The 15984-nt window shown below is 43.0% G+C and overlaps 1 protein-coding gene across 11 annotated transcripts in view; it reads right to left on the bottom strand.

Annotated features, from left to right (window-relative positions):
* Nucleotides 1–4999: 4999 nt before the first annotated feature.
* The window catches only part of ADAD1 (adenosine deaminase domain containing 1), a 33062-nt gene continuing 22077 nt past the window's right edge, over nt 5000–15984 (bottom strand). For all 11 annotated transcript variants that reach the window (XM_043513101.1, XM_038400774.2, XM_038400775.2 and 8 more), the window contains 2 exons: nt 9858–9990; nt 5000–7680 (listed from right to left, as the gene is read on the bottom strand). In XM_043513101.1, coding sequence (XP_043369036.1) covers nt 7567–7680; nt 9858–9990 — 247 coding nt within the window. In that variant the 3' untranslated portion in view covers nt 5000–7566. The remainder of the gene's footprint in view (nt 7681–9857; nt 9991–15984) is intronic.

The following is a 15984-nucleotide window of genomic DNA, read 5'->3' as shown; positions in this document are numbered from 1 at the left end:
CCCTAACTGAAAAGGGATTCCTGAAGTGGTATGTTGTGGAACCGCTGACTGAAATAGAGGAGGATTGGGAGTCTCCTTTATCTTCTTGCCTATCATACTATGTAGGGGAGCCAGTTGAAAAAAGTGGACTGTCTTGCAGTGCTGAGGACAGTAGTGCAGAGACTGGGGTCTCAGTACCGAAAGGTGCTTGATACCCATAAGAAGCAGAGACTCCTATTCATTCGATACCAAAAGGTCCTTAGGGTATCAGAATTCCTGTGATACCAAGAAGGGATCTGTTACCAATTCAGTAGCTAAGGCCACAGTTACTGTAGCAGACAGTACTGACTATGATGACTGCACTGCAGTTGAAGAGGACATTGTTTGTTTGTTTGGTACTGGTGGATTTGATATCCATCAGCACTAGCCCCTAGATAACCCTGCTGTTGGTATTGATGCAGTCTAAGGGGCATAACACTACCACTAGCAGGGCCAGTCTCGATGGTGCCCTAAGCTCGCTCTCCTTGCTGATAGAGTGTATCTGGGCCCTATCAGAGTCATGTCTCTTCTCTTTGGAGCTGTGGGGCTTCATGGCAGAATCCTTGGCCTCAACGATTTCCTGGGAAACAACATACTTGGCCAGGAACCTAGTATTTTTTGAAGCTGGCTCCTTTCAGTGAAAGTCTTCCCAGAAGCCTCCACAATCTTCCCTTCCTTAGGAGAAGCTTGCCCCTCAGACTGGATCTGTCTGGGACAGATGTGCGAATGCCAGTGGGGGTCTCTTGAGCTGGTTGTGGGTTCCAGAGTATATTTTATCACAGTCTTAGCTTCATCTTCCTATTCTTCCTTGCCCTAGACTTGAGGGCCAAGCAGAAGTTACACTTCTGGGAAACATGGAACTGCCCCAAGCAATGGATGCACTTAGAGTGACTGTCGCTTATAGGAATAGCTCACTGGCAGGAGAAGCAGCACTTGAAGTCTGGCGAGCCTGGCATTCCCTGCCAGGAAAACAAGATTCCTAGAGGGGAAAAAAGAAGAGAAAAACAAAACAATCCATCACTACCTATACAAACTAACTATAGCTATCCTACCAACTGCTAGACTAAGTATCTTAACACTAAGAAAAAAAATGGAAAGGCCAAGGCATGCTCAAGGCCCAGGCAGTTGAGAAGGAACTCAGGGCAGTTCACCCACATGCCCCTATACAGCCTGCTTAGAAGCACATGTGCAAGCCAAATGTATACTTTTAGCTGAAAATCTCCACTCAAGGGCTCAAGAGGCGCATGCACACCCGAGTTGGATCACTCATAGGGACTAGGATAAAGGGCTAAAAACAAATGCAGGGAGAACCTGAGTTACCGAGGTCATTGAAATATTTTTTCAACGGGATCCAAGGACATTTGACGAAACAGCTTAAGATGAGACACCAAATCAGTGGTAACACATTGAAAGGAATCATTTAAACTCCTTGTACATGTTGCTAGCTTCTAAATTAATTTTAACTGGTCAGAAAAGAGATTTGGACATCATGGTGGAGAGCTCAATGAAAATCTCTACTGCATATACAGTAGCAATCCAAAAGTAAACAAAATGTTACAACATAAGAAATTGGATGGAAAATAATATAATTATAAAAAGCAATGCTACATGCTCTTTTAGGATATTATATTCCATTTTGGTCACATTCTCAAAACAATATTGTAAAAATTAGGGATTGAGTGAGGGGTGACAATTTTAAGGCCATGAAAAGCTTTCTATGTGACAAAAGACTGATAAGATTGGGACAGTTGTTTAGAGAAGATGAAGAGGAGGGGAATATATCAATATACAAAACAATGACTGGCAGAGAAAAAAGATAAACCAGGTGTTCCTTTTTATCCTTGTAAGACAAGAAGCAGGGTCATTCTATAGAATAGAAAGGCAGCAAATATAAAAAAATTAAAATGTGATACACGCAGCATGGTTAATGTGGAATGCTTTGCCAGTAGATGTCATTCAGGTCAACAGCTTGGTGGATTTGAGAGGATTAGGCATTTAAGATAAACAATTATATTAGGTAAAATTAAAATTAGAAGTGATAAACCCTCATGGTTCACAGGTTTCAGAGTAGCAGCCGTGTTAGTCTGTATTCGCAAAAAGAAAAGGAGTACTTGTGGCACCTTAGAGACTAACAAATTTACTAGAGCATAAGCTTTCGTGAGCTACAGCTCACTTCATCGGATGCATTTGGTGGAAAAAACAGAGGAGAGATTTATATACACACACACAGAGAACATGAAACAATGGGTTTATCATACACACTGTAAGCAGAGTGATCACTTAAGATAAGCCATCACCAACAGCAGGGGGGAGAAAGGAGGAAAACCTTTCATGGTGACAAGCAGGTAGGCTAATTCCAGCAGTTAACAAGAATATCAGAGGAACAGTGGGGGGTGGGGTGGGAGGGAGAAATACCATGGGGAAATAGTTTTACTTTGTGTAATGACTCATCAATTCCCAGTCTCTATTCAAGCCTAAGTTAATTGTATCCAGTTTGCAAATTAATTCCAATTCAGCAGTCTCTCGTTGGAGTCTGTTTTTGAAGCTTTTTTGTTGAAGGATAGCCACTCTTAGGTCTGTGATCGAGTGACCAGAGAGATTGAAGTGTTCTCCAACTGGTTTTTGAATGTTATAATTCTTGACGTCTGATTTGTGTCCATTCATTCTTTTACGTAGAGACTGTCCAGTTTGGCCAATGTACATGGCAGAGGGGCATTGCTGGCACAGGGAATGAGCAAAACTATGACAGGAAGAAATTCCCCTACTGGCATATTCTACAATTACTCATTTTGGGGCTTCACACATTTCCTCTGAAGCAGCTGATATGAGGCACTATTAAATACAGAACTATATACACATCCTTGGCCTGATGCACTGGTCCTAGAGGGAAAATTGGGCGGACTTTTAGGATGTTGTACTCTCCTGTACACAGACACATTTAGATGTGATCTCAGAATGTCATCTAATTTTGAATTATATCTTGTGACTGGTTCCATGCCCCATTAAGATTTTTTGGAAGCACATTTTGTGAAAACACACTCAGGGAAAGACACCGACACCTGATACTTGTGGCCACTGGAGACATTTTTCTGTAAAAGATCACTAATATGATTAAGTTTTGAATCTTTACTATAGTGTAAAGTTATGTCCACAGCTATGCTTACTTTGATACTTGGTTGAGCAATGCTCTGTTCATGGACTCAAAATGTTATTAATTTGAGTCATTTCCAGCACTTGGCAAGTTACGAGTTGGTCTTTTTCTCTGGGCAGGACATTGATTAGAATGTTGTTCATGGATGGACATAAATGTGTATCTTGTGACCTGAGCTTGTTGCAACTACTTTCAAGATGTTCCTTGAGACTCTGTGTGCAGAAGGTAGATCAATAGAACAGATCTTGTACAGGAACTGTAAGCTCTCTCACATAAACGCTTGTGTTATCTTTAGACACACAAGGTAGGGAGGCCATAACTTTGGGATAACTTCTGTTTTTGAGAGAGAAGCTTTTCAGCCACACAGAACTTGTCTTCAGGTCTAGGAAAGGTACTCCAAGCATCACAGCTAAATGTAAGGTGGAACAGATTGTTTAGCATAAGTAGTTAGTACATATTGTAAGGGACCATTCAAGGTAGAGCGGTCTGTTAACACCGCTGGAGGCAGAGAACAAAAAGAGGGGGTTAGTGGGTTACAAATTGTTGTAATAAGCCATAAATCCAGTGTCTCTGTTCAGTCCATTCTTTTTAGTGTCTACAAATTGTGAATTTAAGCTCCCATGCTTATCTTTTGAAAAAATATTGTGCAGGTTTCCTTTGAGGATGAGGGCTGATAGGTCAGATATAGATGTTCACCCACAGGGTGTTTTTGTCTTATAGGACACTCTAGTAGAGAAGCAGATCACATCATGAAACAGGCCACCTAAATACTGATAGAATTTGTTTCAATACAGAAATAAACCCCCCTCCAATCACCTACCATGCCACTCTGGAACTCATACAGGGTGTCATCAAAAAGCTACAACCCCTACTCAATATGGACCCAATCCTGAAAGAAATCTTTCCTGAACCTATTCTTCTGGTTTTCAAACAACCCTCCAAATCTTCAACATCATCATCAGAAGCAAGCTCCCCACAGACCAGGACACACCAACTCAAAGTGGTACCTGGGAGCTTACATCCATAACGTCTTTATAAAGAGCAGCCCCCACGAATGTACCTTTTCTCCTTTGCCTTCCCATTCTGATGGTACAAACCCGATTTTTATACCACTTGTTCCTTAAAAATGATTTACTTTTTTTCTGAAAGGGGGAGACTGTCTTTTTAGGACCCAGAGTCTCTGGAATTTGCAAGCCACACCCCTTACAGCTTGTTAAGGTGTTCTTTTCTCCTTGGAATTCTCCTGCTCCTGCTTGAGCCTTCTAACGATGGAGTGGTAGCTTCATGTGTGGGGAGACGAGTCCTCAACATGCTGGTCCAACTCAGAACCCCATGATCTGGCAATGCTAGGGTTGGCGCACAGCACAGCTACACCTCAGACTCTGGGGAAGCTGAATTTTATAAATACTGCACTGCTTACATGTAGTTTGCTGCTTTGCAGTGCTTCTCTGATACCCTAGCGGAGGCAGAAGGAGCCTGCTAGAGAGATACAGCACCACAGGGTTAAAGTCTCAGTGTTCTGGAGATTCCTCAGTGAGAGAGAGAGAGAGAAAGGAGCTACAAGCTGAAATCAAGTGTCTACTTTTTATTAATTTTCATGAAGTGACGTTATAAACAAAGTGGTGGAGAGAAACTGAACTGCCAAGTTAGTCTGCCTCTGGCAGCAGAGTATCTGGTGACCTGAGGTGAAGGGTATTGCTTGGTCCTAAAGTGCCCATCAACAACACTGGACAGCTTCCAAGTTCCAAAAGTGAGAAGCATTACCCCTTACATCAAAAGAGAAGCTGTGTATTAGAAAAAAAATCAGGGAAATGAAAATTTTTTTTTTAAATGACAAATCAGGGAAATGAAAAAAACGAAAAATAAAATTAATGACAAGGGCTGGTAGAGTAGTACCACTTTCAACAATTGAGTAAGGACAGGAAGTGTTAATTTCACTTTGGGGAAAAAAAAGCTTTTATTTTAAACCATCTTCCCTACATCAAGAAAATAAAAAAACCCACATCCGATAGAACTCTTGGTTTTATTGAAGGCCCTTCTGTTCATTTTACTCAACCACATACAAGCAGTTATTGATATAAACACACACAAAAATGGAAAACAGGCTTTTGTTTTAGTATACCCCTCCTCCAACAACAAACTCAAACCCACTTTATAGCACTGCGCTCTGAGTACAAAATGAAACTGACTAAACGCAAGTCCAGCTTTCAGCATCTTGGGTGAAACACAAAAAGTCAAACAGCAAAATTAAACTAATTGTTATCTTTTCAAGTATAGTAACTTTCTATAAAAACATAAAACAAGAGTAGGTATTTAACTTTAACACCCTTTTAAACTTTCTTTCTTGAAAATAAATGAGTATTACTACTGTAACTTAAGGAAAATACACCCATTTTGGCCAACAGTTTTGCAACTGATGCTTTACATCTAGGGAATGAATCTGCTTAATAGACTTATAATGGAGCACAGCATTTTTCACCCTTTTGTCACTATTTTGACTATACCCCACAATGGTACCAGTGACCCAAAGTCACTGACATCTGTTAGTAGCCTACAGAAATGAGTTGGCGGAATCACGCTAACTACTAGTAGAGAGGCCTATGTCAAAACACCGCAATACCATTTGCAATCTTGAAATTTCTATCGAGGCCAATGATGGAAAGATAATAAAAATACTGTAACTGTTTCTGAATATACAAAGTTTGAGCTAATGTGATTCTAAAATATGCCCAGTCTTATCTCTATGGGTTTCCATTTACCAAGCTCTTTAATAAATGAGGGAAATGTTTACTGCTGGTCTGGAACAGAACACCTCGTAATTGTCAAGACATTGTTGATATGAAAGATTATATGATATAATATGAACGAAAAGAAAAAATTAGTGCGATAGGGAAGGAATACTTAAAGACAGTAACAGCTTTAATGAGATTTTGGTGTAAAAACAAATGTGATTTATGTATACTGGACGCACAGCAGTTTTACTATTTTGATCTGCTTTCAGAAGACAACATAACACATGGTCTGGAACCTCTGTGGCTTTGAGGGAATAAAAGCAGATTTTGATCTGTTCTGGGACACATTGATCAGAAAGAGAAAAACAGTTGCTGAGTCAATTATAAAATTTTGCAGCTACTTAGTGTGGCACAACACTTATAAGACAAGATAGCTTGAATTGCAGTACTACTTAAAACAACCATGGGGCTACCTAATGGAGCTACTCTAACATTAACCTAGATAAATGAAAACTGTAGGGATCTCCTCTGTTCTGATAATTTGTCAATAAAATGTTAGAACAGGAAACAACTCTTTAACCCATTAAATTACATCATTCACTCACACGGACTTCACCAAGAAACTGAACACTGACTTTGAAGGAAGCTAATTCAGAACTTTTAAACACACCTTGGGCACAGGAAAAAGACTGAAGAGGGTTGTAATCCCAGTCCTCAAAGGATGCAGCCAAGTTAGTAAAGCCCACTGTGGGCTTCAGAGAGCTAAATGAGAGGGAAGTACCAGGCCTATTTCCCATGTCAGGAGCAAAACTCATTGTCAATGCAATATAGGGAAACTTTCACCATTACTTATGCAACACTTACTGTGGCTAAAGACTTCATTGTCCAACGCTATCAAATGTGCACTTTTCCACTATTACTAAACTCACTGAAAGTTAGGAAGCTAAAATGCTCAACACTGATACACACCAAAAGTATTATTTCTGAGAAGTAAAAGTTTAATATTAACAATACTGAAGTTTTACCTCTAAATATTCAGTAAGCTTTTATTATCCTCCTGCATTGACTTATATAATACAGTGTTCCACTGGCTAATCCTAAATTAAGGCATTCTAAAGAAGACTGGTTTAAATTAACACACACAAAAAAAAGATGCATAACGCCAATATTAACAACCGTCACTTTTCATTGAATTAGTGAGACTGATTTCAGAGATAAAAACTTGTTTCACTCTTACAACTAAATAATAAAGAACATTAATAGCATCCTCTGAGGAAAGCCAAATGTCACAGAAATTTCACTGAAGAAACATCTGTGAGAAGCAGGAAAGTCAATGTATAATCTGTGACATTGCAAACTTGACAGGAAAAATCTCAGGGTCTTTAGAGAACATCACAAAAGAATATAGATAAGACTCTTTAACAGCAGCTTTGTGAGATTATTTTAGACAATCACTGGTATATTGAGTAAGACTTATTTATTACAAGAGGTAGTCTACTATTTGTGTTTAAATTGATAATAAAAGTCTTTGAGCCATTCACTTGTTATTGCTGTAAATGGCACTGATTTGAAAGATTAAAGACTAACAATATCCAAAATATTTTACTTGCAAAATTAACTTTTTTATTTAAATAGGTCATAAAAACCAATATATCATCTTAGTAGTTACATGGTGAACTGTTCAATATGCGGAGACTTCACAATCCATGATCCGTAGCCATGCTGCTGTAGATAGCTTTTCAGCAAATGTTTAGCTTCCTGGTAGGGTGCTGACTTAATCTAAAGAGAAACAAAAGTTAAAAAAATTGTTACAGATGGCCACAAGATTTGTCCTTTTTAATATCTTGTGCCTCTAGGATATTCCATAGCAAAATATGATTTTGAAACATGCCTGAGATGCCACTGTTCATTGAATGCGAAACAAGAAATGCAGCAGATTGGGCAAAGGGAAAAACAGGATTTGACAGATAAGAAACGATATGCTTTTATGTACTGGAAAAAGAAAATTGTTTTTTGGTAAAATTAATCTCATGTTTCTCAACATCAGTTTAACTACTCATTCTCTACGCCATGCTAATATTTAGTTGCGTATCACATGAATCTAAAACCAGGAAAAATTTACAATGGCAGCTTTGAAACCATTGAAAAGGTTTAGCAGGATATCTAATTTAACAATTCTTATAGAAATAAAGTGTAGCCAATGCTGACAAAAGTAGTCATAACATCTGTTAGAAAAGCAAATTCTATGTGCAGCTTCATGGAAAAAAGAAGAGAAAATATGTATCTTGTCTCAGGAAAAAAAACAGGAAGGGCTAAGGTACAAAAATGGTTGAATGCCTGGGAGGGCATAAACCTAACCATCTGAAATGAGACTAGATATTCTGCTTCTCAGAATGCCTATGAACGAGCAAGCTTTCCACAGCAACTTTACAGCAGGATAGGAATTTAATCTCAGTATGCTCCTCATTACATCTAGGTCCCTCTATATCCTATCCCTACCCTCCAGCGTATCTAGCACTCCTCCCAGTTTAGTGTCATCTGCAAACTTGCTAAGGGTGCAATCCACGCCATCCTCCAGATCATTAATGAAGATATTGAACAAAACTGGCCCCAGGACCGACCCTTGGGGCACTCCACTTGATACTGGCTGCCAGCTAGACATGGAGCCATTGATCACTACCCGTTGAGCCTGACTATCTAGACAGCTTTCTACCCACCTTATAGTCCATACATCCAATCCATACTTCTTTAACTTACTGGCAAGAATACGGTGGGAGACCATATCAAAAGCTTTGCTAAAGTCAAGGAATAACACGTCCACTGCTTTCCCCTCATCCACAGAGCCAGTTATCTCATCATAGAAGGTAATTAGGTTAGTCAGGCAATTAGGTTAGTCAATAAAGGTGGATCCTGCAGCCCTGTCTAGAAAGGCTGCAGGGAAGCAGCCAATCAGAAAACAGCAGGCTTAGTTAAAAGGTGCTGCAGGGCCTGAGCAGATCAGTTCCTGGCTGGGACCAGAAGGGATAAGACAGAAAGATTCTCCAAGCAAGGAGGCCTGGGGGAGACCCTACGCAAACAGGGAACAAGACAAATAGAACCCAAGGACTGTATCCTAAGGTAATGGGCGAATGTGATGGGACCGAGTGGGAAGCTGCCAAGGAACAGTAGCAGCAACCAAGTAAAGGAAGCAGTACATGGCTGCTGTCCATAGGGTTCCTGGGTAGGGATCCAGAGTAATTAACAGGTCCAGTTCCCCCGACCAGCCACTGGAGCTGTGTCCAGGGAGGAGATAAAACTCTGGATTAGAAAACCCAAGAAAGGGGCTGGGAATTATAAACAGGCCTATGGATGGGGCTGAAGACCATGAAGAGGGCCAACCATTCGTTGAACCTTTGCTACCCCGGAAGGGGACTCAAGTTAAGAAGTGACTTGGGTTGGTTGAGAGCTGGGAAACCACAGAATGGCTAAAGACAAAATGTCTCTATAACAAGGCAGGGACAGATAAAGCTAGCCCAGAAGGGGTGAGATCTGAGCCCAGAGACAGGACTGCAGATAATGACAAGGGCACAGTGACTGGCCCTGTTGGACCTTTATTACCCCGAAAGGGATTCCTTCATGCATGTTGACTGTGTGTGACTTAACCGGAGGGCTGGGCCACTGAAGACCCATCTGACGAGGTTAACAGCTAGCAGGGGGCACCAGGAGTAGAGTGTGTGTGTGCAGGTTTGCACACAACTGATAGGAGACACTTACGAGAGGTGAGTGGCCCCGTCACAACTTCACTTGCAAATAACCAGTTTGCAAGCCTTTGAGACAAAGGTCTTTACTGCTGTAAGAAATGCTCAACCATTTACGTAACATCTCCTGCATACTAGAAATCTTTCCTTGTCACCTATCTGCACCTTGAAAGTGACCATTAAAATGGCATTTACTGTTTTTTCTTTAATTAGTCTTACCTTTGCTTCATAATATGTATTAGCTTCAAGCAAATCACTTCTTTTCGCTTCCTTAGAGACCAGTTTGAAACGATTTAACATTGCAGCCTTGCAAAGACGGCTTGCCATTGAAGTGCCACTTTTGAATGGCGAACTAGAATGGGGGGGGGGCCGGGAAGCAATGAGACAAATTAAGAAATCTGTTATTCAATTCAGTTTTTATTTGCTTCAGCTACCACATTTGAAATAAACATTATCCGTTTCAAATTACGTAAGTGATATGTTCTCCACTTAGAGCAGAAATGACAAAGACAATGGAATCAAAAAGTATAAACCTCCATAATTACAGCTACTGGAAGTTTGGCCAAATCTTTTCAATCCTGTAATTTACCAAATCAGAGATACTACTGGTTTTAGTCAAACTATTGCGTATACTCAATCTCTTCAAGGTTGTATTGCTGATGTGAGATAAAGGGTAGAAAAGTGAGTCTTAATTTCAATAAAGAAGGACTACTTAATTTCATATTTTGGTGCTTCACTGACAATCTTGCTGCTTAAACTGCGTCCAATTGTAGGAAGGATGTGGTTAGTGTAGACTAACAGATTCTACAGCAAGAAGGGACCACTATGATCATCTAATATAGTCTTAACTCCAGCATAACATAGGCTATAGGACTTTCGTGAATTAATTCATGTTTGAACTAGACTAGAGTACATCTTTTAGAAAAACATCCACACAACGTACACATTTCAGTGATGGAGAATCGACCACAACTCTTAGTAAGTTGTCCCAATGATTAACTACCCTTCATGTTATAAATTGTGTCCTGTTTCCAGTTTCAATTAGCATAGCTTCAACTTCCAGCCACTGGATCTTGTTATACCTTTTGTCTTTTATACTGAAGAGCCCATCATCAAATTTTTGTTCCCAAGCAGGTACTTCTAGACTGTAATCAAGGTACCCCTTAACTTTTTTTTTTCTTAAAACTAAATCATACTGAGCTCTTGGAATCTATTGCTCTAAAGATGTTTTCTAATTCTTTCATCATTCTCATGGCTCTTCTCTGAACCCTCTCCAGTTTATCAACATGCTTCTTTAATTGTTGATGCCAGAAGCAGCAGTTACTCACCTTGTGCAGTAACTGCAGTTCTTCGAAATGTGTGCTCCACTTCAGGTGCACATAAGGCGGCTCTACGGGGTCAGACCAAAGGTCCATCTAACCCAGTATCCTGTCTTCCGACAGTGGCCAGTGCCAGGTGCCCCAGAGGGAATGAACAGAACAGGTAATCAAGTGATCCAGCTTATTCCCAGCTTCTCATGTGCCTCTCAAGCTTTTGATTGGAGATTTTCCGTTAGCAGTGTCTGTTCAGCCTGCACTCTTTTCTAATCCTCCTTGTGCTGCATTCAGAGGCTACATAGGAATGCGCAGGTGAACTGTCTTCAGTTCCTTCTCCACCTGAACATCCTATAAAGAACAGTCTGATGCAGAGGGGAAGGAGGGCTGGTAGTGGAGCCCCCACAGTGAGACACATCACGAAGAACAGCAATCATCACAAAAGATGAATCTCTTCTTCTTGAGTTGTGTCCCTATGAGTGCTTCACTTCAGGTTTCACCCAAACAGCCCCAGAGGGAGTAGGGAACTTCAAAATTCAATGTAGAACTGAGGACAGTACTGCATTACCAAGTGCCACATCAGGCAGCATGGATCAAGGTGTAATGTTTAGAAAATGTACGTACAGAAGCTCATGTAGTAGCCCTATATAATATCAGATACTGGCACATTCCCGAGTAATGCTATGGATGTTGCTTATGATCTGGTAGAATATACTATCACCCTTTGGTGCGAGGGGAAGAAAGAGAGGAACACTGGCTGCATCATAACAAGTGATAATACACCCAGAGATCAACCTTCACAGTGTCTGAGCAGATATCGTGTACCCCTTGGATCTATGCTCCACCCCCTGCCTGGCTCCAGCCCTCGGCTTGCCTGCACTCACCCCCAACTCTGGCAGCCCAGGCCCGCCAGCTTGCAGCACTCTCACAGCACCCACCACCCGACCATGGAGACCTTGGTAGATGCCTACATCGCCCACCCATAAGGCCAGCCCCATGCAGACAACTCCTAATAGTGGTCCAAAGATTCCCTGAATTGTCCTGACCAGACCCAACTAAGTTTTGAATGTGTCTGTGGGAAGGAAGGTCCTGGATGTCAATGAACCCAAGTATACCCTATGAGCTATTTTCTGTACAGGCTTAAAAGTGATTTTTTGTGTGTTCAGCTGGAGCCCCAAGTCCTAGACAAGAGCAAGGGCTGTCTGAGTTGAAGAGAACAGTGCTTTGTAGGAATAGCCTTTGAGTAGCCACTCTTTGAGGCATGGGAAAACTAGGGTCACTTCTCATCAGAGGTAAACTACCCACTACTGCCAGAAACTTTGAGAACATCCTTGGGGCTGAAGAAAGGCCGTAGGGAAATACTGTATTGGAAATGAGCCTGGTGTACAGTGAAGTGTAGGTATTTTCTTTCTGACAGGTGTGTCGTTATATGGAAATAGGTCAAGGGCTGAAAACCAATTACCCTCCTCCAGTGAAGGAACTATAGCTACCAGAGTCACCATCCTGAACCTCTAAGATGGTGGCTCTCAAACTTTTGTATTGGTGACCCCTTTCACACAGCAAACCTATGAGTGCGACCCCCCCACCCTTATAAATTAAAAATATTTTTAAAAAAATATTTAACACTATTATAAATGCTGGAAGTGAAGCGGGGTTTGGGGTGGAGGCTGACAGCTCGCGACCCTGCACATAATAACCTTGCCACCCCTTGAGGGGTCATGACCCCCAGTTTGAGAACCCTTGCTCTAAGACTTAAACTTGTTTAGAAGTCTAAGTCCAACATCAATCTCCACCCTCCTTCTTTCTTTAGCACAAATAAATATTTTGAGTAAAAATTCTTGCCCCTGTGAAGAGGTGGTACCAGCTGTATTGATCATAACTGAAGGAAAGAGTCCACTTCTTGTCTCAATAAAAGCTTGTAAGAAGGGGTCCTGAAGAAGGACAGAAAGGGAAATGGAAGGAAAGTAGGTATATAAAATGGAAAGTGTAGCCCAATGTTATGATCTCTATGTGCTGCTTGTTTGCTGGTCAGGAATGACCTGCTTGATGCTCAGGAATGTGATGCAGGAGGGGTGCAGAGTGCAGGAGGAGGCTCAGGGCAAGAGGCTGGGATGCAGGGTGTGGCAGGGGGCTCAGGGCAGGGGGGTGGATGCAGGAGGGGTTCGGGTTGTGGGCTCTGGCCCAGTGCCGCTTACCTTGAGCGGCTCTGGGGTGGCAGCCGGGCTAAGGCAGGCTCCCGGCATGCCCTGGCCCCGCGCCACTCCTGGAAGTGGCCGGCATCATGCCTCTGCAGCCCCTGGGAAAGGTTGGGGGGGGGCAGAGGGCTCCGTGCACTGCCCTTGCCTGTGGATACCTACCCCAAAGCTCCCATTGGCCACGGCTTACTGTTCCCAGCCAATGGGAGCTACAGGAGGCAGTGCCTGCAGGCGAGGGCAGCACATGGAGCCCTCTGCACCCCCTGCACCTGCCAGGGGCCACAAGGACGTGGTGCTGGCCACTTCCGGGAGCAGTGCAGGCAGGAAGCCTGCCTTAGCCCCGCGGCGCCACAGGGGTGGCAATCACGCAGGCCAGATCCAAAGCCCTTACAGGCCGGATCCGGCTCACGGGCCATAGTTTGCCTACCCCTGTCATAGATAAATGGAGAAGGAAGAAGGTTGCCACTGGTTCAAATGGAAGTCTCATGGAAGTCTTTAAGTACCAGGTTGGTGTCTTTAATCTGGGGGTAGAGATTTCCCCAAACCCTTAATAAACCTAGGACAACGCCGGCAGAGCAAATATGGAGAACCCTTCTACTGGGGGATGAAAAACTGATACCACAGCCAAATGGACCTCAACTGAGCTAACAGCCTAATTATTTTATATCTACAGGTAATTCAGGAAGACAAAATAGCACAGATTCAGGCACAAGTTGGAGGAGACACCATCAATGGAAGAAACTCACTTACAGAAATGGCAGAGAAATACAGGTTAAATCCCTTATAGTGTTGAGTAGCACCTGTTGCACTTCCACAGAGTAGGAGGATTCTAACACGGTGAACCATCAATGAACCATATCCTGAGGCAGAGAACCTCTAGGTTGGAGCGCAGTGCACAACCCCCATCCTGGGAGAGGAGAGAAGGGATGGTCGGAAGCTTAAACAGCGTTTGGTGCAAACCTGAAGCAGGTAAAGCCTGTTTCAGCCAGGTCGGTATTATAAGAATAGCTCTAGCTTTGCCCTTCATGATCTTGTTCACCACCTTTCGTGGTGGTGAATGGAACCCATATAGCAAACTCTTCTTCGAAGACAGAAGAAAGCATGGTGCCCCAGACTCCATCTTGAGCAGAATAAAGGATAGTTCTTGTTCCTGGAGATGGTGAAGAGATCCACTTCTGGCAGACTCCATCTTTGGAACGTACTATGGAGAATTTGAGAGTCTAGCTCCCATTAATAGTCCTGGCAGACGCATCTGCTGAGAATAATCCGAATACATGGGAGGTAGGACCATGGAAATTTGGATCTGACCAGCTACACACCAGTTCCATAACTTCACCACACTTCATTTTGCTCGCCCCTGCTTGTTGCCCCTGCAGGGCATGTTATCTATCAGGATCCTGATTTATTTACCCTGATAAAGGGTAGGAAATGAGAGTAGACATTCCTGACTGCCCTGCGTTCCAACAGATTGTTGTGGAAACTGGCTTCTTGAGGTGTCCATCTGCCATGAGTCGTGAGGGCATTGAAGTGAGCTCCCCATCCCCAGAGTGATGCATCTGATGTCACAGTTCCTGATGGGGCTGGGTGAGAGAAAGGAGTGCCTGCACGGACATGGGTGGATCTTTTCCCCAGACTAGGGAGTTCTTTATCTGGAGAGAAATCATCTCATGCCTGCCCGAAGTGCCTCTGGCTAGCAAACAGCTTTTTTTGAACCCATCCAAGCAGCAGCAGAGGCGTACCTTTTCATTACTGGTCACAAAAGTACAAACTACTGGAGGCTCCAGCTGCAGTTTTATCAGGTTTGAGAACCAAGGTCTCCTCGGTCCATGAGCTACCAGTATTACCATTGTGTGTACCATTACCAACACAGTATTACCATTGTGCGTTCTCACTATTTTCTGGACCACCTCTTCCTCAGTAACGAAGAGTGGGAAACTTGTAAAATAGGCCCTGTGGCAATAAGGCATCTACTCCCATAGTTCTGGGGCCTGCCTCCTTTATGAAGTAATTTTGTCTCTCTGCGTTTATGTGATTTGTGAAGGGATTGGATGAAGAGAGGCTGAACAATGAGACTGAAAACCTCCTGAATCAGGCAACACTTGGAGTTGCTGTCTCCGTCTTCCTTTTGGTTCAGGTCCCCTTTGATGTGGAAAGGAGGAACTGTTCTGCCTACTTCATTATTTTCATTGCTTCCGTATGTAGTATCAGACTCTTAGTCCACTCTTGGTTTGTGTGTGTGTTCGTTCATAGTCATATTGTCTGATTGAACTAGCACGTGGTTGCTCCCTAAGGTGGGCTGGAACCTTTGCAGAGCTGGCTTGACCACTCTCAGATCTACAAGGTTTATGCTGTGAGGCTTTTCCACCCTGCTCAAGAGGCCCTAGATGTTTGGGTCTCCAAGTGAGCTCTCTAGCTCTCCATGCTTACATTGGTTGCAAAGGTCTGGAAAGCAGATGAGAACAGCTTTACAGACATTATCATGGGCTGATCACAACTGTAAGGAGTTGAACACCTCTGTCGGAACCAGTGACACACATCATCTTCATATCAGTGCACATAAAATTCATGTGGTGGGGGTGGGGCCGAGAGGTTCAGAGTATAGTAGGGGCCTCAGGGCAAGAAGGTTGCAGTGCACGGGTGTGAGGACTCCAGCTGGGAGTGCAGGCTCTGTCTGGGGGTGCAAGAGGATGCATCAAGGCTAAGGCGGAGAGAGAGAAGACCCCCCAGCTCTCTCCCACTGCAGCAGCACCTGGGAGAGAGAGTGCCCCGCCCCCAGACTGGGGCTGGGTCTGCCTCCAGGCCGCGCTACCCTGGCTGGGTTCAGGCCAGGGTAGGGGC

This window comes from Dermochelys coriacea, chromosome 4 (assembly GCF_009764565.3).
Source record: "Dermochelys coriacea isolate rDerCor1 chromosome 4, rDerCor1.pri.v4, whole genome shotgun sequence".
NCBI lineage: Eukaryota > Metazoa > Chordata > Testudines > Dermochelyidae > Dermochelys > Dermochelys coriacea.
Note: the sequence above shows the minus strand (reverse complement) of the source record. Positions and strands in the feature narration are given on the sequence as shown.